The sequence below is a fragment of the Hemibagrus wyckioides genome, linkage group LG11 (assembly GCF_019097595.1).
Source record: "Hemibagrus wyckioides isolate EC202008001 linkage group LG11, SWU_Hwy_1.0, whole genome shotgun sequence".
In the NCBI taxonomy this organism is placed as follows: domain Eukaryota; kingdom Metazoa; phylum Chordata; class Actinopteri; order Siluriformes; family Bagridae; genus Hemibagrus; species Hemibagrus wyckioides.
This window is the reverse complement of record NC_080720.1, coordinates 17,171,761-17,198,201: the sequence shown is the minus strand read 5'-3', so window position 1 is coordinate 17,198,201 and position 26,441 is coordinate 17,171,761. Positions and strand designations below refer to the sequence as shown.

The following is a 26,441-nucleotide window of genomic DNA, read 5'->3' as shown; positions in this document are numbered from 1 at the left end:
ATGCCTGGATTCCCCGCACCAACCCCCTCCTGCTGCTGTCTCTGGTTTGTGGCGAGTGTACAGCAAGAGCACAGCCCAGAAATGGTGTAGGAGAGCAGGAGAGAAGGAAGAAATCAAACCCAGGGAGGGACATACAAGGCCTAAGGCTTAAGTTAAAGGTAGGTCAGTCATGGTTTATGTATATAAGACTTTTCTTTTCCATAAACCTGGCTCTAGAGTACTCATGAAGTATGTGTATATGTGAACGTGTGTCTAAGTGCGTGTGTTTGTTTTCTCGACGAGTGCCAGCATGCTTCCAGGCTCTTTTGAAAGGAGCGAGCTCACCAATCTGACAGTTTGATGGATGGCACTGGAGCTGTGATGCAAGTGACCCACTTCTTGGAAGTCACTATTTTGGAGTAGATATGCCTCTGTTAGTTCTTGAAGCTCAGATCAGACCATGGTTTATGCTTCTGCTTCTTCATGCATGGACAGGAGATCAGAATATACTAAGGTTTCTAGATCATTCTTTACATCTCTGTATATAGAGAGAGTGAGAGCAAATGGGACAGTAACAACATTTCCAGAGTATGATACTGATGCTGAGTTATCTGAAAGTTGGAATCCTTTAAGCCGTATGTGTGAGACAGCCACATGGCTAGCAAGGGCCAAGACCCATCATGGGTATATAACACTATAGTAAAACAGTAGTATGCCAGGATGAAAACATTGCATCCAAAAGACCATGATGCACTATTCCTACAGACTGTTGATATGTTTTCTCTGGCAATACTGAAGTTAGTCAAAGCCAAATTACAACTCAGCTTGAAAAGAATTAGAAATATGCCAAAAGCTCCAACTGCATTTTATTAAAGCAGGTATTTTATATCTAGACCAACAGGTTCTGTTAAAGATATATATAAGAACCTAGAAGAAGTTCCTTACATTGAATCTTAGACTTTCTTCCTGTAATATTCATTTCTTATGCAAAAAACTCAGCTAGTGCATCACAATGTATGTATAAAATGACATTTGAATCACTGATTAATCCTGGATGTAGCCAGGCTTTCATTCTTTTCCACTGCAGGTCTCCACTGAAAGTGCTTTTATCTAATAATCTCACTGAGCTCATGGCTGAGAAGCTCAGTGAGAGAGACTGAAGGTTAATTGCAAAGGGACTCAGGCTTTTTGTACTAACCGTATACTACATGAAGGAATTAGGGGTTCAAATGTCTATCTTTTAACCTGGGGTCAAAGATTAAATCAATGCAAGAGAGAGAGAGAGAGAGAGAGAGAGAGAGAAAGAGAGAGGCTGCAAAATTGTAAAAGTAAGATCTCTCTGAATGCATGGCAACAGGGCATCTGAAAAGAAGTGCAAATGTCACAGATTCCCAGCGGCAGACCAATCAGTTGTGTCTACACCTTATGTCCTCAGGCTGCTGTTGAGCTGACAGGATCTTCCTGGTCAAATGTTTACATTCTCTTACTGGGCTACAGCAGTGCTCTGCTTTCCATGCATCCCGGCACTCTGACATTAACGACGGAGGCTTCACACTCAACGAACATTGGTTGACATTTTCCGAGGTACTGCAGCCAGCACAAGTGCTTGTGTCAGCCAGCAGCCAGCATTTGTAAAATGTGTGCTGCTGTCCTGGGAAATGATTACTCGTGAAGGCTAGTGGCAAAACAGCTCTACTGACCATGAGATGTACTAAAAAGGAATCTGAATAAAATATTTTTATGGGGACAGAAAAAATTCAGGAATACCTTTTTTTTTACTTGACTTTCTGTGTGGCATAAATTCTTAATCTATGACACAGAATTGTCAATCAAAATATGGAAGAGAAATATAATCAGTTTACTGAATATCTAAATATTAGACCAATATACACATAATATAGAACTGATCTACAGAAGTGGTTCCATGTGACACCAACATACATTTTTAAAAATGTCATACACATGGATAGAAAAGAATACTGTTCACAGTGGACTGTGCCATCATTATAAAGCAGTTCTGGCTATGAAGCGTCCACCCTAGTGTTCAGGTTTGGAGGTCCATAGGATCTTGTTAGTGCCTGTTATAATCTAGTCAGCATTAATAAAAATGAGGAGGCCTCTGGTAACCCAACTCAAGGTATACTTTATTCATGGCTTTCTCATCCAGACTCCATCAAGATCCCCTGCATTGATCTCTGACTCCCATGAGATCTGCTTATTCGCTTGAGAATACATTTCTCTGACTGTATAAGCTCCAATTCCTACTGAGTGAGGAAGCAGAGGGATAGCAATTAACTAAGCCTCAAGGGGCCCTGGGGCAAAGTGAGGCCTGGGGACTCTTCCCATAGATCCAAACACGTACACTATTGCCCAATTAAAAGTCAAGAAAAATGTGCTTGTGCAGTCTATCTGTTATCTATAATATCATTTGCATTATAGAACATTTAGGGAACATTTAGTTATTGGGACTCTGATAGGTCAGATTGGTTTAATTACTGTTTTATAACGACACAGCTCTGACAGTAGTGTTGGCTGTAATTCAAATGGTTCGTATTACTGTACTTGTTCTAAAACATGGTCATTTCTAAAGTCATTAACACAGAAAAAACCTTACTGATATGTGAAAGTTTTCCATTGAGAAGTCTTGGGTGTCAGTGTTTTCTAATAGTCAGTAGGGTTTCTTCCATGTCAGAGGCTTCACGACAGATGACTTTGCATGTTCTGGCTTCCAGTAACATGACAAGTTGCTTTTTTTCTCTCTGATCTTCAAGAGAGGGGAAAACGAAGCTGGTTGGGGAGAGATTGTAGCTGCTATTGTAGATGCTATAAAGAAAGTGATAAGTGAACTAACCTTAAATCCACAACATTGAATAGAACTAAGAACATTCATATAGTATGATTTGTCATTCATTAATAAATTAAAACAATTGTAAGAGTTGACATATCACCATGGTATAAGAGGAATAAAGCACTTGGGACTGTTTGCCATGTCAGGATTTTTTCCTTACGTACAATATAATAAAAGAGTCAGTGAGCAATGGATCATTCTGATTTCACTATGGATTACATTACACTTGTCCATGTCAAGGCTTATCCCTGACCTGCTCTTTACAAACAAGCTTTTTATCTGTGATAAGAGCCATGGCTTGAGTTGAACTAATGCATTAAAGCAGACACACAGAGTGTCTGAAATGTTGCAGTGACGTGAGTAAAGTGCTCATCACCAGTGATCATCATTACGGTGAATTAGCACCACTTTAGACCACATCATCATCTGTCTGCTACATCACCAGTGACAAATATGGTACAAATCAGTGCAATCCCCAATGAGGGGATTTAAGGCTTTAATGGTACCCTCAGTGCAATTTCAGCTACTTACTTCATGCACAGTGATGGCAAGTCTAAGGATAGCAAAACCACAACCGGCTATTTCTCCGCATCTCTGTGTTTTGTCTACCATGCTGTCCTCCCTTCCCCCACACACTCGCGCTGACTGGCTGAGTGGGTAACTAATGTGGATCAAACCCAGAGCAGACAGACAGCACTCCCCCCATCCCATCTCATCCTGCTACCTCATCTCTCTCTCTCGTCTCTATGCCTTTTCTCATCATCCCTTCATCCCTTTACCTACCTTCCAGTCCCTCTCACTCTCTTTAGATTGCTTTTTTGTCTTTTTTCCCATTCCTTTCCACTCCTTCTCCAGTCCTTTCTCTCTCTGTTCACATCTTAGATTTATTGCATTTTTACCCTCTATTCTGTTCAGATTTCAATACTGGTTTATAATTTCTTTCTATCATGTAATGCCTGCATCCATTTGCCTTTGGTTTATCAAATCATTCAATAGTGATTTTCCATCTATATCCATTTTTTCTTCCCTTCCCATTCTCTGTTTCTCTGGGTTCATTTCTATCTCCCTTCTTGATTCTCTCCATTTTCCCACTCTCTCTCTCTCTCTCTCTCCATCATCCTTTCCACACTCCTCTGTTCTAATTTATCTTCCTCCACCAGCAGCTAATCTATATGCTAATAAGCAGACTGCAATCAATGACGTATATGTCTGCATGACTGCAATCAATATGATGTTTTACTCACATATGACGGAAATTTCACAGTGACACCAGCAGATGTAATTCAGAGAGAATAAGTGGTTCAATTTACCAGCCCTGATAACAAGATCCGCATTTCTTAGTTAAAGCCAGAAGTATCCTCTATTTATTTTCAATTTGAGACACCTCCTCAGAATGACCATTATTGCCCATCGAGTGCTGAGGTACAAAAATCACGCTGACCTGTTAGTTCGAGAGAGATCAGTGCACTCTCACCAGTCCTTCTTTCAAGGAATAGCATGGCTATAATTGCATCACAGGTGCCATAAACCTATTGCAGGGCTAATTAGCAAGAGAGGACCTCATTAAGCAGGAAATTGATTTAAGCGAAACCTTGTGGATATCCATGTCCTTCTAAAAAATAGTTTAATCTTCCGTTCAATCTTCCTTAATTTAGCCACAGCCCCTTCCCCTTTCACATATTACAGCCCATCAAATTAATGACTTAAACACTGGGGACATTCAGAAGGAAACCTGAACACCAGACATCAAATAGTATCCTGGGATCACATATACTGTGAGCTCTCTCCTGGAATTGGCCTCGTCCCCACATTTTGGCAGCTCCATCCTCAGCTGCTTCAGTTCTTTCAAGGGGGTTGGTGATGCTTATGGAAAAGGATAAAAAATCATTATCCTCATCTTCATTAGAGGAGATCCAATCGGCCAATCAGCATGAAGCTCTGCGTCCGGAATTCCGAAAGGCACCCCCCGTTGGCTGTCGCTAGGAAACCACATAATCAGGGTGGAAAGAGGCAGAGGGCTTGCATGCACGAATGTGTGTGAGAGGGAGAGTGCGAGTTGGCTGGGACGGCGGATGCTCGTTTTGAGGAGGCAGTACTGGGATACTCACACATGCACGCACACACACACACGCGTCAGACAAAGAAGCGACAGGCTCCCGGGGGATGGGGCTCACCACAGGAGCGCGTGCTGGCCCACAGAGGAGGTAGGAACTGAGCTTTGTCTGTGAGATGAGCTTCTTCTCTCTTCACCTCAATGTGTCTTGATGGTTATTTTTGCTGCCATTTTATTTCATCATTCATCTCTTCAACCACAGCCTTCAAACTTTTCACATGCCTTCATCTGTTTGCATTTCACAGTCATCCAGCACAATTTAAGTAGTAGTAGTAGTAGCTCAAGCAGACTACACTTGTGAGTTAATCCTTAACTTAAGATTGACTTAACTAGAGCTGCCTGCATCATGTTTGCATCACTCCGCGTCCTGAGATCACCCCAGCATGTCAGCTGTGAGGAGGATGAAAGAGCAGCCTGAATTGTAGAGATTGACTTGATGCGGCATCATTGGCTGGGCAAGAGTTACATACGATGAGCTGTGAGCTTCTGGGTGGGCTGCCTGGTTTTACACCTGGAGGAAGAAGAGCTTAACTCAGTGTGACAGCTTGCTTTTCACCAGCAGATCTACACAAACACAGAACATAAACCCAACACATGCTCAATATTCTGTGTGAAGATATTTATTGATTCGGGTGCTCTGGTTTTCATTTTGGATGACAGAAGATGTTTTGACATCTCTTATAGTACTTCAGTGTGTGTGTGTGTGATTTTATTTATTTATCTGTTGTTGTTGTTTTTGCCTGAAGGATAGAGCTGTCTTCTCTAAAGGCACTGAGAAATTTAAAAGCAATTTAGGGTGACTTCAAACTTTACTGACAGTGATCATGATGATGATTAAGTGTGAGGATAATTGTGAGGAGAAATGAATGCTTTTCAATTACAAGAGACTTCAGCAGAAATCTGATTACTAAACTAGCTATCACTGGCTGCTCAGTGTCTTAATGAAATTTTGAGACCTTTCTTATGAACAGATTTCCACTCTCGGGATCACAATCATACTATTCAGATCAGCCTGTGAGTCTTATTTCCCCTGTGTATTTTCAGCCAATAATGAGACTCTGTTCTTATATTTAGAATATCTAATTACCATGACTATAATTCATTAACTCCTCCTAGTGCAGGAAATTGTCTGCAGGGATATGAGCGCATAGAAACTATTTCTCATGTGACATTCCAATTAAACATTAGAGAGGGGTTGATAATTTGTTTGAGCTCAAAGGGAGGGATGATTGACAGATTGAGAGTGTGCAGGACAGGGGTTTGAGTGTTGGTGCTGGGGAGGGAAATATGGTAAGCAGTGTGTAGGCTTAGCCCTTGTGAGTGAGTGTGTGTGTGTGTGTGTGAGAGGTGAGCAAATGAGCCGAAGATAACCAAAGTCATTCAGTGTTCTCCAAACAACCCCATATCTCCTCCTTCCCCTGTTTCCTTATTCTGACCTCTGGCTTCACCAAAGGGAGGTGGGGGCATGCACAGTTCTATTAATAGAAGATTGAAGTTAACCCTGTGTGTGTGTGTGTGTGTGTGTGTGGAGAGACTTTGGGAAAGATAGATGGTGCTTCAGTCCAAGTGGCCACTTCCCATCCATTATCCCTGATTAGCTATGATTATATAGCTATTGTTGGTGTGGTGAGAGTGACTTTGAAATATCTCCCCATCAAGACAGCCATCTCTGGCTTATCGTGTGATAGCTCTGTTCATCATGCTTCTAACAAAACACACACAGCTAAATGCCTAAGAGGATAATGACCAAGGACCAAGAAAAGGGCAATTTTCACCAAAATGGCTTCTAAGACCCAATATTCTGTGTCAGTGCTGAACAGCTGTAAGGCTTGCACCTTGACCCTGGCTAGCGAGGCAAATGTCCAGAATTAAAAGCAGAGTTTTCTTTCATCATTTGTTGCTGTAACATGTGACTTCTAAGGGGAAATGTTTATTGAAACACAGTTCTCAGAATTAGCTCTTTCTGGGAAGTATTACAATTAAAAGCATACATTTTTTTTTATTGTCGTCATACAAATATCTGCTCAGACTTCCGCACATTTCAGAAAGGAATAGATCCACAGGCTTCATATATAAACCTGTTATTCTTATTCATGCTATTCATACTTACAGTAATCTGTTGTTTTTACTTAAAACCAAATATCTACATAGTTTTTAGGTTTCTGCTCTATTTATGTTGGAATGTTCCTCAAATGCTGCCAAGTCAGATATCACAGTTTTGTTTTCCATGAAACGACCGTTCAGTATTTATTGTTAAATATGTGACAACATTAAATCTATTTTCAATCTGATAGCCATATAAAGCTTTCGTACTACTTATCAGTTTTGTGTGATTTGTCTGATACAGTATGAAATCTGTATGAAATCTATTTGTAATACAGTACTGAACTTAATAATATAAAATAATACTGCACTTTATAATCTCCTACTGTTATATTGACCTGCATTAATAAGCACTGCATGGCTGTTTGACTGAAAAAAGAGTTATTGTACTGTACAATTTTTACCATTGTTATTTGACTATTACCTGCACAGTAGTTACATTTCCATCATAGATAAGGTTAATATTGTATTTATTTTGTGGCATGGTGGCATACTGGATATCATTGCTGCCTCACAACTCCAGGGTCCCGGGTCCTCTCCTGAGCTCGGGTTACTGTCTGTGTGGACTTTTACATGTTCTCCCTGTGTTCATGTGGGTTTGCTTCATGTTCTCCAGTTTCCTCTCACCTCTCAAACATATGCCAGTACGTGAATTGGCTGAGAATGTGCAAGTGCGTGTGTGTGATGGACTGGAGTCCTGTTCAGTATTACATCCGCTGTGCCTCTAACCAGGATAAAGCAGTTAGTGAAGATTCACTTGTTTTAAATTTGTAGCTTAATGTTATATATGTAATTTGCAAAAGGGAAGCATGTGGTATGGCGCTGATATTTAATAGAAATATATGTGGTAATTAGTGTGTTTTTAATAGGGAAATTTGTGGCGAGTAACCAGCATGCAGAAGGTAAATATGTTGTAATTACTACTAGTGTTTGATATGTACAAAATAGTGCTTTAGTACTTAAATATACATAATAACTTGTGCAAAATTGTCTTTTGTTACTTGCCATAAGGTAAAAAAATTAGCCAGAAATTAATACTCAATAGGCAACAATGAAGTGCATGCAAGAAATAATTGGTGCATGCTTTACAAGTTGGAAATTTAAGCACATAAAAGTAAGTACAAATAATACCAGTTAAGCACTAACTTCAAAATGACCACTAAACAAATCCACTAATTAGACTTCTCCTTCATGAATAATAATTCCAATAATTATTAATTACCTATAATATTAATATGTACTTTCTAAACTCTTTAATTCCTTTAATACAGAGAGTACATATTACACTTTTTCCCAAACACGTTGATACTTTCCAGCTATTTGTTCTTTCTGATATGTAGATTTATTAGTAGCTCCTCTGTAAGCATGTGGCAATAAAACTCTAAAATAAAGTGCATTTCATGCATGATACTTAATTTATAGCCATACTTATGAACATGAACAAGTCAGTACTATTTGTAATGCAAATGAAATGGGGCTGTAAACTACAATGTATTTTGTATTAATTAAACATTCATTATTATATTGCCATTTATGGGTAATTTTTGCCTTATGGCACCAAGTACTTCTCTAGAAACATTGATTATTTTACATAAGCTACTATATCTAGTAAAGATCTATTTGGTATGTACCAGACAATACTAACCTACGTAAGAAAATACTGCATACTTCCCTATTACATTACAGTTACCTGCTGCAAACTTCCCCATGAAATACAATCTAATTACCACAGACATACATACTTATTCTAAATGCTTGCTCCATATTTACGTATTATTTCTAGTTAATTACTACGTTATTGCCTATTAATTACTGTTTACTTTCCATTCTGTTAAAATAACATGCTTCAGAATTATTATTTACTTATTATTTGAAATATGTTGTATTTGTTTCACTTAACTGCAGCAATAGAAATAGTTTTTGGTGGTGAACCTTTTTTTTACCCCACTGTAAATGTTCAAGAAAATTCTTTGCAACCAAAGATTAAAGGCATTTTTGGTTAAATACCACTCTACTTTTCCCAGTGTGGGATCCTGGCTCTACAGAAACAGCCACAACTATAGAGAGAGATTGGGACAACATGTTTTAGTAATTTCTCCGTACCCCTGGTATTTGTTAAAATAGTGTGATTTGAAATGTGAGCGGTTTCTGGAAAGGATCATACTGAGTTCAGTATAACAAAAATGTCCCATCTATGGTGATGAATTAACAGTACTTCTCGCAAGGCTAAACAATATAGAGTTCTTCTACAAACACAAATCTGTGGTCTGTGAGTTCACTAAAGAAATCCAAATACCATTACAACTACTATCAGTTATGTTGTTTTGACTTGATCAGTTTCAAATATAGCAGTTGTATTTCAATGCATAATTGATATAACTTGTAAGTCACTAGCAATGTTGTGAATGTTAGTGTGATAGCAGATAATGGATGCTGACTCAGGTGATGGCACAATGACCTGTTTGCTAACGTTACATGTATTTACTCATCGTGACTTTCTTTCTTTATCTCTTTATTTAGCTTGAATAGACTGTGTCAGCGGGGCAGTCGTGGGTCAAAGCTGAGGCGTCAAGGTGGCACCATGGAGGGTGAGCAGGGTCCACCTGCTTCCAGTGCCAGCATGGCAAGCACCTCCAGCTCCTCCACAAACACTACAAGTTCTACAACCAGCACCAGCAGTACGCCTAACACAACCAACACCACCAACACCTCCACCGTACCCAGCAGCAGCAGTGCTAGCTCAAGCAGCAGCACTAGCAGTGGCAGACAAACTGTTTCTCAGATATCAGTATACAGTGGAATACCTGACCGACAAACTGTACAGGTGAGACACACACGCACACACACACACACACACTACACTTCATTAATGCTACACATCTGAACATGCAGCCGTTCATGTGACTGATAGACACTCTCCATAATATTATGCCTCTCATTTGACTAATTCATTGTAAAACGTCCAAACACACTGAGAAATGTAACACAGAAACACTGGCACCTATTCAAATCCTTATACACTTCATCACATTTGCAGCCTCAGCTTCACAAGTTCTCGTTCACACCTTTCTGAGTGTTGAAGTCATGTCAACAGACATCATGAACTCCTCTCATCATCTCGACTGTGCTGCCTTCTGCTGGACGACTCTGAGAACTGACTGTTGTATAAAAAGGCCAAGATGCATTTTGTGTGAAAAGCTCCGCAGGGTTTCTCGGTTATAATCACATTAAGCCCTTCACAGGCATTTACTGATGACTTTATCCGCTCACCATGCCTTCCTTTTTAGTCTGGATCAACCTTGACCTTTGACCACACAGACAAGACTTTCCCCTTAATTTGAGAAAGAAATCGAATTTGCTGAGATAATGTCTAGGATTTGCTGCCATGTGGCCATTATTTGATGAAATATGATCAAACTATATTATCAATTCAAGAAAGGCAAAGTCTAATACAATAATATTTGATTTATGGAGTCAGTGCTTCGTGTCAGCATTAACACATTCTAGACAATGTTGCTGCGTTTTGCCCTGCCGCTGGTCTTAGTACATTCTATACTCAGCTGCACACAGTACATTACATTAACCGTTCACAGTAGCATGTGTGGTGTTCAGGTTACGCACCACCATGCTCCTACCGAGTGCAGAGGTCAGAACCTTCTCTGCTGTTGCTTAGCAACTGCACGGCACAGCCAGGTGGGAGGAGCCACCAGGAGCCCAGTCAGGACCCTGAAAAGAAAGTGTAAGAGCTGTAGGTCTCAATCTTTGTGGTCCTGAGTGGTGGAATGACAGCATAAGACAGCATGCATCAAACATGGTTGCTGTCACTTCTCTAACTGCACGGTGGTATTTAATGCTGGTTGAAGGATTTATCCTCAGTATTTTCAATGGTGCTTGGCAAATCATGTTTGTTATTTATGAAACAGTAGGAAATGTGGAGCATTTAAATGACTATACACTGTATTCATATGTGTAAATATGTACATATATTCATTATAACAGACATGATTATGATGTATATTTCTTCATTACTGTACTTTTGTCAGGTTTTGCAGTATCTATAATTTATTTCCCACAAACATGGCATCACTGCACCTCTATAATTATACCCGTTACTTCATAAGGTAACTTTTTGACATCAGACAGCTTCAAGCAGTTGATCCAAATTCTTAACATATCTAAATGTTAACTGATGTAACAGCAAGAATGTGACCTAATATCCATCACTGTAATGTTGCTGCTGCGTATATTTCTCATGTTTGTATTGTGTCGACTATTGTGTCATTCAACTAGCTTGTTTAATCAGAATAATCAAGTTAGTTAACATTTCAGTGGTTCAGAATAAAGTTGTAGTCTTAGCAAACGTTTTCACACATGTTTTGGTTTCTTGGTATCTGTGATCTTTGTGATTTTGTAATCTCTTGGGACTTTAAATAATTTTCTACTTTAAATTGATTGCCTTGAAGCTTTTATTTTGATAAGTAATAAATTTGGGAGTTGTATAAAATATTAAAATTCAGCTCATTTTTGCTACCTGCCTGGTTGTGCTCACAACTTCACCCCCCATTTAAGCTCATTAGAAAATGAACACGATTAAACCAAATTGTATTTGGGGCTTATCAAGCACCATAGATAGATAGATAGGTAGGTAGGTAGGTAGGTAGGTAGGTAGGTAGGTAGATAGATAGATAGATAGATAGATAGATAGATAGATAGATAGATAGATAGATAGATAGATAGATAGATAGATAGATAGATAGATAGATAGATAGATAGATAGATAGATAGATAGATCTGTCCCAGGTTCTTCCAGAGCCAAGACTGGGAAAACTGGGAAACACTGCACTAGAAAATACAAAATACACTGTGTAACCATCTTGTTTGTGATAGTTTGTTGTTTTCTGTAAGGCTTTGAAGTTTCAGTTGTACTTTTCTTGGCCAAAAGAGGGCGACAAAAACAAAGAAAAGCCAGATTGAACTGCTTATAACAAAAGTAGGGCTCTACGTCCAAAGGTTAAACTACAGAAAATGTAAGCACTCCTTCTAACCCTAAACTCTCTCTCTCTCTCTCTCTCTCTCTGTGTGTGTGCGTGTGTGTGCCCACTTTAGGTTATTCAGCAGGCATTGCACAGGCAGCCGAGCACAGCGGCCCAGTACCTGCAGCAGATGTATGCAGCTCAGCAACAGCATCTTATGCTTCAGACTGCAGCACTGCAGCAGCAGCACCTCAGCACAGCTCAGCTCCAGAGTCTGGCAGCCGTGCAGCAGGTGGGCTGGCATGCTGAAAAATACAATTCACTAAAGTTAAAATCATGGCCATCTCTCATGGTCATGTGTCTATGTCTCTCCCTCAGGCCAGTATAGCTGCTGGTAGGCAGAACTCCACACAGAACGGCACCTCATCCACCCAGAGCGGATCCTCACAAACTACTGTGAGTCTGCACACATTAATGACCTGTGTAAAGCGGGATCATTGTAGCCATATTGGCCTCCAAATGACCACAGATATTCTAAAATATTGTTTGTGTAACAAAATATTTGTACTTCTTTTTTTCCTCTCAGATTAATTTAACAACGTCTCCTGCCACAGCTCAGTTAATAAGCCGTGCCCAGAGTGTAAACTCCTCCCCTTCGGCCATCTCTCAGCAGGCAGTGCTGCTAGGCAACGCCTCAAGTCCCACCCTCACAGCCACCCAGGCGCAGATGTACCTGCGTGCGCAAATGGTGAACTAGCAAAACCAGTACAAATAAAAACAAACACTAACGAATAATTCATGTTTATAATGTTCATAACTTTAAACTATTAACATTCTAGACCCCACTCACATAATGATTTGCTTTTAAATCACTTCACTGATTGTACGAATGTTTATACAATTGTGAAGTCAGGGGTTGATATATCATTAGATATAAGTCAAATTTCATGATGATATTATATATAAACTGTGATGAAAATTATTGCTTTGATTCTGTTGTTTTTGGTTTTTCTCTAATGCACATTAGAATAATTTAGTTTAAAACAGTTGTGTGTGTGTTCATGTTCCCAGGCTCAGCAAAGTAACCTGGTGCATGTAGCTAGGAGTCTTGGCCGAGCTGTTCCTCTCTCTCCCCAGCTTATCCTCGCTCCCACTGCTACTGTGACTGCTCTTCAATCTGACACCAGTGGAACCAGCAACACCCAGTCTGCATCTGCACAGGTACACACACACACACACACACACACACACACACACACACAGTCACCTGCTGTAAGTGAGGAATAGAACAGGACAGAGCATGTTGTTAGAGGAAGACAGTGAACACCATCTGCATCCTATGATGCAGACCGAAGGGATGCTGAGTTACTGTTACAATGCTGCAGTTGATTATTTCCCCCCAGCATGTCCTGAAGTGTTTTATTATAACACATCATTTTGCCAATAATTACAATTGTTTATTTATTTAAAAAACAAAAAAAACAACACATGTTGCATTTTATCCATTTATTATTAGTATTAATGTTGCAGAGTGTTCACACTACATAGTAGTTCTTGTGGTTATCACTTGCATTATAAAAAGCTGTAAACATTTCTTCCTTCGCCAGCCAGACCTTTTCTATCCCTTGAAGTTGATCAGACCCTTTGTCCTTAATGATTTTGCCATTTATGGAAACATAAAGTTCCTTATATTGCTTTAAAATTCATTTAGATGGAACACCCACCATATAAGTACATAAGTTGTTTCTATAGAAACAATCATGTATCAGAAGTATCGCACAAATACAGAAAAACGCAGCAGCCAGAACTACTGTTTGAGTTACTGTTGAAGAAAATTAATCAACATCTGCTGATTCAGTTTTCTGAATTTAACAGAGATTCAGTTTAAATTTCATATACACACACACAAAAGGAAATTTTAGAGTTGCATGATTACATCCTTAAACTGCAGCTCATTGGTTTCCTGCATCGACAAAGTCCCTTTATATTAGTCCTATATTTATTATAAGCACTAGTCGAATAATCAGCCTGTGCTATTTTTAGAAGATATTTTTATACCATGTAAGATATTACTGTACTTTACTGTAAATATATTTTACAGCTGTTTACTGTATATACTGCCCATATATCGTTTAATAATTGTGCAGCAAATGGGTCACCGGTGTCCGAATCTCATCCTGCAGTTAAATTAACTCATTCTTCAAATGTGCCTCCCAGGTGCAGAATCTTGCCCTTCGCAGTCATCAGGGGGCGACGTCCTCCTCTCAATCCACTGGTCTACAGGCACTGAGCCTTAAGCAGACTCCTGTCTCCATCCAGCCTACTCCACTCATCAAGACCCCTAGCCAGAGTGCCTCTAACTCAGGGACCATCACAGGGAAGGGTGGGCTCCCTGTGCTCACAACAGATGGAGGGAAGAAACCAGAGAGCGGAGAGACTGAAGCCAAGGCAGTGAATATGAGCCGCAGTGTGACATCGTCTCAGCCCCTTATCACACCAAGTAAGAACCATCTGCGTGAGAAAAGCTACTAAAAATATGAGCAAATTGGATAATCAAGTTCTTCCGATCTTTTTACTGGGGTCACCACATGTGGCATTGAGCTGTGAAATCTAAATCAAAACATGGAAACACAACAGAAGGTCTAGTTCTGGCCAGTTATAAATCAGCATAACCTGGTTAACAGCTGTCCAGCTCTTGTGAAGTGATGTGTATATTTGGTAGATAGATAGATAGATAGATAGATAGATAGATAGATAGATAGATAGACAGACAGACAGACAGACAGACAGACAGACAGACAGACAGACAGACAGATAGATAGATAGATAGATAGATAGATAGATTTTTCAAATTTATTTGTTCTTAGTCCTGCTGCAGAACCCAGTCTATAAATATTTATATCTCTTGTCTTATATGCCACTCAAGCCACTGTATAAACCTGGCAAACACAAAGTCACTGTCACTTGTCAGATCTTTCTACTTCTTAAATACTAGCCGATGCCTCTGCTAAAATGTGTTTTGACCTTAGTATTATTAGATTCTGTTTGGATGAATGAGAGATAGAAGGTTATAATTATTTGTGTGTGTGTGTGTGTGCGTGTGCGTGTGCGTGTGCAACCCAATTAAGAGCTTTCCAAACATAATTATTATGTGAATTTTTCAAATTGTGTGGTAAAATTATGATCAGCTGAGGTGAAAAAGTTGGTCTGTCATACATGCATAAATGAGTGACACGAACAGACACAATTTTCCAAGTAAATGAAGAAGAATGAGACTGTAAAATGGATCTGACCAACACACTTTTACTTCTCTGTTGGGATGATGGCCAGTGGCTTTACAGGTCTGCTCAAACATTGCTCAAAACTTTCAGAAGCACCTTATCTAATACCTGGATTGTACAATGCTCTCTCAGAACTGTTTACTCTGCCTATGTGTTACATAGACAATGTTGGAACGTGGATAAGAGATTTAATTTAATCGTTTTTTCATTTCCATTGCTTTATTCTGGTCAGGGTCATGGTGATAGGTCTGTAATCAAGACTGCTTCTGTCAAGTCTAAGACAAGCCAAGGACCCAGATTAGACAAGTTCTAGTCAAAATAAGGTCTGTCCACATGGATACCGACAGAATATGCAAAACTCCACACAGACAATAAACTGAGCTCTAGATCGAACTCGGATCCCTGAAGCAATATTACTCACTGCTGGTGTTTGTCTGACTTTCTCTTTTTTGAGCACAGGCCACTGACAGGCATGTACTTTGAGTATTCACTTACCCCAATCATCCTCAGGATTTTCATTTAACAGCATCATTGATTAATTTCTATTTGATGACTAGGTTAGGTTAGCCATATCATTTATTGTAGATTGCAGTGTCTATAGAGGTGAGGTATCAGACACACCCTGAATGTTGGGTACAGGTGTAGTTGCTATGGCAGAAATATCCACAGAGGAAAGCTGTATCAAGGGAATGAATGTTTATCTGTACGCCTGGTTGTGCACTGAGACAGAACTTAATCTCCCATTAACTTCTGAGCTTACATATTTGACTGCTTTGAGTAAAATATAAGAGGATTTTCTTTTAACAGTCAAGATTTGAATGCAGCAATGGTACAAATACATATAAGTCTTTGGTCATTAGCATAAAATTGCTCATGATATAAAACGTATGCATGTGTTGTGGCATTAGTAAAAAATTGCGGCCGGAAAGTCTGGGGTTTTCCAGGGCCGGGTTCAACAATCTGGAGGGATTAACTCATCAGCCCTATTTCTGTAAGAGAAGGAGAGAGAAGGAGAAAGTGTGTGAGGAGAAAAGCAAAAAAGACTGAGTGTGAGAGGGAGGGACAGAGGGAATGAAAGTAGTGGGTGGGGATGGTCATCTGGATTGAGTCATCTGAATCCTCAATCCCACGCCATCCAGAAGAGAGAGTAACTACATTCCTTCTCACATTTTCATTCTGTTTGTTTCTCGGGGAGACTCAATGTGACCCATAGCTCTGCTACTTGTATCCAGCATTCAGTAGGAGATGTAGTGCACCTCTGATCCCAACACACACACACACACACACAAACACACACACACAGACACTAACTACAGCCTGTTAACACTGCATTGTCTCATAATGATTCCTTTCAGCACAGTGTGTGCTAAAGGATCCTGAAGCTAAGCTGAATTGACCACATATTTAAACACAATTTCCAGCAAGCTGTGCACCACACGGCTATTAAAAACACCAACAGTTCTGATGTTTTTGGATACAGTACACTCAAAAGCAGCAGCAACTTCCAATAAAACATTGCAGCACTTTATTTACAGACAGTCATTTTTATTATTATTTTATTCAGACATTCAGAGGTGGACAAATCATGAATTCATTAGCTAGCTCACTGAGCAAGTGTATGTTGAGTTATGGATGTTAGTAAGTAAATTAATATGAACTCAAATATGACACATATATGTGAAAACATAGATTTTAAATATTCATACCACAACATTGACTTTGTGGAAGTCAGAAGTGTGTCGAGATAAACGAGAGACGCATAAATCGAGTAAAGACTGTATGAATGAATTGAGCCGATTTGAGCCTATTTAATTTGCCAATTTCATTTCTGTGCTGTTGTAAATGATGTGCAGTAAAGATACATTTGCATGTGTGTGATCTCTCTAGCATACGCCCAGATCCAACCCCAAGCTCTGATCAAGCAGCAAACGCAACAGTTTGTCATTCAATCCCAAGCTCCACCTACGCCTCGAATGCAGACCCAATTACTACAGACTGCCTCAATCCAGCCCCACCCACAAGCAACTGCCTCGCTTGGCCTCCAGAGCTCCTCAGCTGGAGGACCTGTCCCTGTCTTGCCTAAACCACCAGGCCCCAGCCAGGGATCAGCTCCGAGCCAACAAGCTACCATCTTCCATTCCACAGTGAGCCAGCACTCAGGCCTAAACCAGTCTAAAGCTCAGCCTGTCCAGCTTACAGCCATCAACCTGCAGATCCAACCTGCACATAGCCAGGTATGCAACAACACCACTCTCACTGACTAAGCATACAGACCACTGTTGAATAATGCTTTGTCCAATATGGCACCTTAACCACTAGTCTTTAATGCATTAAAATCACACTAAGAATGAACACAATGTGTGATTTAATTATACAATTTTGCAAGTAACAAATTAGTCACATCAATAAATTGTTGGTCCACTAAAGTGTCCAAAGCTAGACATTATTTACTACATAGGATGCCCAGTCCATTGTGGGTATTGTTTACTCACCAGGTTTCATCCTTTTTTATAGCAAAGCATCAAGTTCCTGAGTTCCCTTGAGGTTTCAGACACGACTACAAAACCTGATTCCCAAATAAATATACTGAATGTCCTGTGATATTGCATATAACCAATGAGATATCCTGTGTTCTATGCCTCTAACCCACATATCTTCTAATCTTTTCTTGTCTCAGGCCTCCAGACTTGCTCAGGACAGTAAAGATAAGCCAACATCCCTGGTAATAAGAGAAATTTGCCCACCTCTTGGTGCCCAGGTGCCTACATCTGCACCATCACAGGACACCAATCCTCCAGAGCCACCTAAAGCTGACACTGGGACTGCCACAGGTCAAACTCAAGGTATCACGGTCTGAAACATCTGCACTGTACATCATTGATTCTTGAGGCTGATCATGGTGTATCATGGCCATCATGGTTGAGGATTTGAATCAGCTACAATGGGAGAAGTGAGAACAGTAAAATGTGTACAGATTTTCAAGGATCAGGAGTGATATAATCAAATAGTCCTGAGTTCTCTTGAAACCAACACTGTCTTATTGTGTTGTAGTGACTAAGTGACTTACTTCTAACTTACTGTGTTAGTAAGGTGTTGGGCCACTGGTGACTGTGAAAATTGCTTCAGTGTGATAGTGATAGACATCTTTGTAACTGACCAGTTGTTTTTCTAAAAGATGGTGTTTTGATGGTGGTAGAGAGTGCTGTGAAACACTGGTCGAATCTTTTTATAGGTATTCAGTTGGGTTGAGGTCTGATGACTGCAAACACTACAGTATATGATTTAAATAATAAAAACATTGTTATATACTGTATTTGGACCCACATACGCTATAAATTGTTTCCTTCTTTGCTAGTGCTCTTTTACACACACTTCAATAAACTCTGAACTACACTCAGTTCTGAAGATCAAGCCCTTTATTAGGCATATGCAGCTTGTAAAGCCGAACAGAACATGCAAATCTGCAGTGACATTCTTATAAGCAGCATTTAATATCTAAAATACTTAATATGGATTTTTGATTAAGCTTACAGTCAACGATGAAACATTCAGTTCTGAATAGGTTATAAAATCACAGCATGGAAGCAAAGCAAAGCATATGATTATTTCCTCAGAAAACGAAGTGGTGATTCAGAGAATGTTGCAGCCACAGCTGCAGGAAAAAAATATATTATTCATTTCGATTCCTCCCACACGAAAAAGCGGACTACTTGCAGTGTGTGTGTGAGCGTGTGTATGAGACAGCTCCTTTGGGAGAGTTGAAGGGGCGGTGAGCTAGAGCAGGAGGGTGAGTTTCCCATGAAACAGAAAGCAGGGTGTAGTTCTGTTTAGTGAGGCAAGGAACAGAGCGGAGAGGCTGTGTGTTTAGCAGCACTGGAAGATTTAGTGTGCAGATTTTCCTCACAGGCTCATGAGATGAGAGCACTTACACGCTTTCACACGGAACTGGACAGTGCTGCTGAAGCTAAGCAGGTTTTAGTCTACCTTGGTGAGCAGTTTGCCTCATTACATGCTGTTACATACCAGTTTAGTTGTTTGGTCTATTTGATGTTTATTTTTAGAATGGTGTAAGACTATTATCCTTTTAGTGTTTGTAAGTTTCTTAAATCAGTCAGAACTGGTGTCACTTAAGATCTCACTTAAAATGCTGTGGCTTATATAATCAAAATATTAAAATAGTAACAAATAGTTATAAATAGTCGCAAATGAATCAGTACTTATTAAATAAACAAGTGCATATTCAGTACAGATCTTATTGTCAAATCATAACTAATCTTCATTAGAGGCATTGTTATTTTATCTTTTAATGTTTCTAAGTCTGTAATAGTATGAAGTCATCTTGGTCATTCTGAAATGTTGGCTAAATGATACAGCTGTCTAATAAATCTCTGAACTGAGTAGTAGTAAGTAAAGGTGATTGAATGTGTAGTTTAATTGTAGTTTTGCTTCTGATGCAATAACTGTCAAGGAGAAAAATACACTGTTGTGTTTTCGTGCAGGTGCTGTGGAAACCCCGAGCACAGCCTCCATGACCCCCCGAGGAGAAAGTGAGCCAGCTAACGGTGAAAACAAACCACCTCAGGCTATCGTGAAGCCCCACGTGCTCACACATGTGATTGAAGGCTTTGTCATCCAAGAGGGAGCTGAACCATTTCCAGTGAGTACAATCAACTGTTACACTGAAGGCCAAGTATAACAAGCAAAACTAGACAAACCTGGAACAAATTTAACGACAATTTCCCTAAACAACTTGCAGTATAGCATATAAGACTGTATGGTGACAGCATCAATTAAAGTCGGAACAGATCAGAGCTGTTCATTCACAGATCTGTTTTGTGGGACATCCCTGCAAGCCAAACAAATGTGTAAAAGCCCAGTTCTAGCTCATGCTTACTACTTTCATCTGGCCCACACACTGCATTGGAATGGCAACAATGAACTCATCTGAATCTGGCAGCCAGAACACAACCTTGATGAGACCATATGTCTGGCATGATATAGAGGACCTAAGACCGTGTCCATGTTAATGAGGGTATGTTTACAAAGGCATACTGCATATATTAATTTCCACACTGTGAGGTAATTTTCATCTATTAAAAATTAATCTTTTTGAGGAAATGCTACAGGGCTGGAAAATCATTCTAGTCATCTATTCTTTTGAAAGACCAGGCCACTGGATAAGTGGTGTAAGTTTGAAGATGCTTCAATGAGGGGCTTCATCACTACTTATCCAGCTTATAAATTTTAGTGTGAGGAAACCAGTACAAACATCAAATCAAAAAAACCAAAATAAAAGATGAGGTTGATTTGACAGGTTAGTCAGTGCTGTCTGTTTCAGTCACTCTTCTTACGACTGAATATATAATATCAACCCAGCATTCCTGTAGGACTGCTGCTGTACAAAGGGCTACTGTGTGTTCCATGTCTAATACAGATGTTAGGTAGTTAATTTTGTCTATGCATCTCACTTCAAGCTACAGAAATCCATATGAACGACAGAAACATTGGCAGTGTCAGTGCTTTGCGGATGAGTATTAGATATCAGATATCAGTATACACCAATATGGACCAAAACTATGGACTAACCCTTTGTTAGATTTTAAATAATAAATGACTGGTTATAAGTAAAACTTAGACATTTAGGATAAAATCATTATTATAATCATGTACATTTAGGGTGCATTGGCCGCTTTTCAATGTTCATCACTTGCATGAGCATTTCTCACCATCACCATGACTCTCTGCATCCCTCAGTCCAGTAAAAAAGAGACATTAACTTCCATGTTTGTTTCTTCAAGTCCAACAAATAGCCTAATTGGATATTTATTTATTCATTCATTTCAAATGGAGTTAAATCCAGGTGATAGTACTTAGATAAGCTTTTAAAGTTCAACATTATGACCATAATAGTTCAAATCTAACACAATTCTAACAACGTTTAAGAAGATGTAGCAAAGTATATATATATATATATATATATATATATATATATATATATATATATATATATATATATATATATATATATATATATATTACATATAAATATAGGTTTCCTAGTCTAAATGGCAGAATCCCATCCAGTTCCCAAAGAGGACTGCAGACATGATGACACTGAGTTACTTTGTGAAGATACAAAGCCACAGTGTCTGGATAGGGTAGATTACCTTGCAATTAATTCTATAATGGTTGGGTGTGTTGGGTAAAAAAGGTCAACTACATGACTTTAGCAGTACAGTGTATTCCTTTCTGCACAGTCAAAAAGGTCAATTCAGAAAGGATGTGACTGGTGAGTGTATCGTGCTGCCCTCATGTGGTCTATTAATATAAAGTTAAACTCAGGAATATTTTTAATATAGTTACACTTACTGAACACTTTCCTGTTATAATAAACTTCATTATTTTGTAAGGGATAGCCACTATGTTTTGTAGTATGGCTGTGGGGAAGAGCATTAGTGAGGTCAGGCACTGATGTTGAGTAAGGAGGCCTGGTGTACAGTCAGTGTTGCAGCTCATCCCAAAGGTGTTCAGTAGAGTTGAGGTCAGGAAAATTCTGTGGCACACCATATCATTTGGACCTCATTTTTTTGCACGGGGGCATTGTCATGCTGGAACATGTTTAGGTTCTTAGTTCCAGTAAAGGGAAATTGTAATGTTAACAGAATACAGAATACAAAGTTTACATTCTGTTGTCAAAGTTGTGTGCCATACAGTGTACATCACCTGTATTTTTCCATTCTTCTCCAGTTGTGTTGAGTATGTGCCCATAGTAGCCTCAAATGTCTGTTTGTGTTTGATGAGAATGGATTATTTAAAGTGTGGTCTTTGCTGTTGTAGCCCATCTCCCTCAAAGGTTCAGCATGCTATGTCTTCTGCTCATCACTGGTGTAAAGAGTGGTTATTTGAGTTACACTAATCTTCCTCTCAGCTTGAAACAGTCTGGCCATTATCTTATCATCAACAAGGCATCTTCACCCATGGAAGAACCTCTCACTGGATGTGTTTTGTGTTTCGCACGTTTCTGAGTAACTTCCTAGTATAAAAAGTCAAAGCATGCCTAACACCAACAATACAGTCAGAGTCACTTAGATCAATTTTTTTTTCTATTTTAGTTTGATGTGATTAACTGAAGCTCTTGTCCTGTGTATATAGAATTTTTGCATTGTTCCCACATGATGGGCTGATTGGATAATTTCATAACCGAAGAGCTGTATAGGTGTTCCTATTAAAGTCCTATTTGTATCACTGAAATAATGCATAAATACCCCAAATAAAAAATGTACAAACATTATTGTGTATTTATGGGTAATTGTGCATCTTTGCAGGTGGAGAGGCCTCCAGTTCAGACAGACAGCCTTAAGAAATCAGAGAAGCCCCTGCCTTCAGACTCACAGAAAACTCCACTGAGCAACGCCCCCACAACCACTGACTCTGAGCCTGAGGAACCCTCACAACAAGGTGCGAAATAAACCTTTAGACAGTTATTCCATATACATTAGTTTGGGTTTCAATCATCTCTTCTTCAGTTGGTAAATTTCAAGTGGCTGGAGTTTAAGCCTGCTTTTTGTATGTGTGTTTTCTGCTATTCTCCAGATCCAGCAGTGAGAGATGAGGAGGACACGGAAGAGCCCAAGCTGACGTGCGAGTTGTGTGGAAGGGTCGACTTTGCCTACAAGTTTAAAGGCTCTAAGCGCTTTTGCTCAGTGGTGTGTGCGAAAAGGTACAGCAATTGCATGTTAATGTTTAACACCACATAGCTATGGAACAAGAGTTTTCTATGCTCATTTAGTAACCATGATTTGTGTTGCCCTTAACAAGGTACAACGTTGGGTGCACAAAGCGGATTGGCCTCTTCCACCCTGACCGCTCCAAAACTGCCAATCGGTGGAGACGAAGGTCACACAGTCGAGGGTGCAGAAGTACAGAGGCCAAGAAACAGGTTAACATCTTCCCAACACACTAAATTTCGTTCAATATAATGAATTGAATGTTGCATAATGCTTTATCTATTACTCACTTTATATATAAACAGAACATATACATCTAAAAGGTTTTAAAATGTTATTTATGAATGAATAGATTATTTATAAGGTAGATGGGCTGAGAAGCATGATAGTCTACAACTTTAGGAATTGACATACACCAATAAAGCTTACGTTTTATTGTGTGTTTTGAGCATCCTGAAAAATCTCAGATGTTCCAGATTAACAGTATTTATATCGGTTCATGACTTACATGATCTGTCAGACAGAATTATTTTGGAATAACACAGACAGCTATCTATAACTTTTACATCCAAAAGCTCATCAGTTTGTCAAGGGAAGATTAATTACATATGCAATACCTAGGAATAGAATAGTAATTTGTCCAGACTCTAGGATCAAAAGTTTGTGGACACCTGGCCATCACACCTATGTGCTTATTGAAAATCCATTCCACATTTAGTCCTCGTTGCTTTTAAAATAACCTCCACTATAAGTAGAAGGATTTTCACTTGATTTTGGAGTGTAACTATGGGGATTTGCTCATTTAGCCACAAGTGCATTATTAAGCTCAAGCACTGATGTAGGGTGAGGAGGCCTGGAGTGTAGTCGGCTTTCCACTTGATCCCAAGGGTGTTCAGTGGGGTTGAAGTCATGACACTGTCATGAAGGCCACTCCAGTTCTTCCACTCCAACTGTTGCAAATTATGTTTTCATTGACATGTTTTTTTGGCACAAGGGTACAGCCATGCTGGAACAATGGGCAAGGCCCATTAGTTTCAGTGAAGGTGACATGTATATATATTAATGCTACATCAACCAAATATATTCTATAAAATAGTATAGGACTTCCAACTTTTTGGCAACAGTTTGGGGAAGACACACATGTGCGTGTAATGGTCAGGTGTCAACTAACATTTGGCTATGGTTTCATTGTTTACTGTTAAAACCATCTTCACCAATCTAAACTTCTGTCACACTTCTATGTGTGTTTTTGCAGAGGCTGTCTGTGTGCCAACAGTCCCAGGGCGAGTCCGTGTCCTCTCCACTCCCTTCTCAACCCAGTCAAGGAGAGTCCAGTCCCTGCTCAGACATCTCCAGTTATGAGGAACCACCATCTCCTCTATCTGCAGCCAGCTCCAGCCCTGTGGGGCCACCCCGAGGGCCCTCCACTTCAGATCCAGAAGACGTTCCAACACTCAGTGAGCACTTCCTGCCATGTGACCCTACCAAGTGGAATGTGCAGGAGGTGTTTGAGTTCATCCACTCTCTGCCAGGTCAGTGATTTACAATTGGATGTTGCAAGGTCATTGTGGCAGCGTCATTTGACAAAGTTATCCTTTTAATATAATAAAATCTTATTCTAATTTATAACCTATTTTTATAATGATATTAAAATTTACTCTGTGGCCATGGCAGGTTGCCAGGAAATTGCGGATGAATTCCGGTCTCAAGAGATTGATGGACAGGCCATGCTGCTACTGAAGGAGGACCATTTAATGAGCGCTATGAACATCAAATTAGGTCCAGCGCTCAAAATCTTCGCCCGCATTAACATGCTCAAAGACTCCTAGCCTCAGAAGGCATAGTGAGTGTGTGTGTGTGTGTGTGTGTGTGTGTGTGTGAAAGATTTATATGTTTCTCAGTGGTCATCTAAAGATGACCTCATAAATACAGATGCACTATAATGTTTTAATAAAATCTGTACCTCCTGAGGGTCAACAAATGGAAGGAAACAAGGACAAAGTATCTATGAAGGATGGCACAAATACTAATGCCCACTCACAAAGTACACAGTACCTTTGAGAATGCTGAATAGCAGTACATCAGCACAGGATGTTTAAAGACACTCTTGATACAGGGCTATCAGATGGCACAAGGTATAAACTTTCACATCCAACATACGTCCATATGTGAACAGAGTAATTTCAGCGTTTTATACCTTGTCCTATTCACAGCTGTATAATATTGTTGATTTCAGAAGTTATTTTATCTTTTTGTACATGCCTGATCCTTTTATATAATTATGTTCAAGTAAATTATTCATATGTGTGTATGTGTGTGAAAGTGTTTCTAAGTTAAGCCTCAGAAAATTGGTGCTAAACAGTATGGGTATAACCCAGTCACTAATTGGTCACTACATTTTGTTGTTTAGATTTTTAACACAAATGAAAATCAGTATAATAACTTTTAGAATGGGAAAGGCAATGCAGGTATTCCTTTCCAGACATGCCTTTTATTGGGTTATACCTGTATTAGGAATACTTTTTCATCAGCCCAAAGGACAGCCCAAGCACTCTTCCTCAATGAGACCTTGTTTGAGACTTTGGAACGATAAACTGTTCTTTAACGTGTTGCGGGATATCAGTGTGTGTTTCTAGACAGAATTGTAATGATGTCTTGTGTCTTTGTTGGGCATGCCTTGTGAAATGCCTGTATTTATCAAATGGATTCAAATTGGTAATATAATTTTCATTTTTTAAATGAAAAATTTTGTTTTGTATAACATTTTTTGAACAGTGTTTCTGGACATCTTGTCATCCTACTTTCTAGGGGGAAAAAAAAGTATGGTTGCCAATTATCTTTATATTGTATCAGCATTTAAAGCAGCACTGAATGATTTTGGCAAGAGCCAGCTAATTGAGAGCCAGGTAAGATTTCTTCAGACCTCACTGAACGCACACTGCTTAAAAATGATACAGTGAGTGTGCTATGGATACACTTAGCATTAATCATATGTATCAAAAATTGTTTTAAAAAATATTTAGCAGGACTAACTATAAGAAATGCAGCAATCTATTAAGTCAAGTTGTTATTATGAAAATTTGCTGGTGGATGAATGAATGTTTATTGCTGTTATAACTTAAGTAAAAACAGGAACTGAATTGTTTCACAGAGATTCGATAAAATTAAATGAAGATATTTATGGATATAAAAGTAAGGGATGTCATTCAGATTTGACAAATTGCTGTGGTGTAAGGGGAATAAAGTTGTTAAATAAAACTCTTCAGAATGTACTGTTATAGGAAAATAATCAATTATAGGTGGCATCATTACACCAGGCCTTTGGTGATGATTTTTCTATAACAGCATGACTGAGTTTTGTTCCTTTCATAGCACTTTTATACAACGTATATGAATAAATTTGTTGAACAGGCTGAC

General features: G+C 39.2%; 1 protein-coding gene across 6 annotated transcripts; it reads left to right on the top strand.

The window, feature by feature from the left end:
- Positions 1-26,441, top strand: phc2b (polyhomeotic homolog 2b (Drosophila)). Of its 6 annotated transcripts, none has more exons than XM_058403914.1 (16): positions 28-158; positions 283-493; positions 9,564-9,867; positions 12,150-12,308; positions 12,395-12,472; positions 12,603-12,764; positions 13,154-13,237; positions 14,234-14,516; positions 17,185-17,531; positions 17,975-18,140; positions 19,797-19,954; positions 22,623-22,755; positions 22,891-23,017; positions 23,116-23,236; positions 24,280-24,556; positions 24,699-26,441. In XM_058403914.1, exons 2-16 carry the CDS (start codon positions 405-407, stop codon positions 24,851-24,853), a joined length of 2,643 nt encoding a protein of 880 aa, XP_058259897.1. In that variant the 5' UTR covers positions 28-158; positions 283-404; the 3' UTR covers positions 24,854-26,441. The 6 variants fall into 6 exon arrangements, with proteins under 6 accessions (XP_058259898.1, XP_058259897.1, XP_058259891.1 ...); XM_058403908.1 differs by having other exon boundaries at positions 29-158; positions 13,088-13,237; XM_058403912.1 differs by having other exon boundaries at positions 32-158; positions 289-493; positions 13,088-13,237.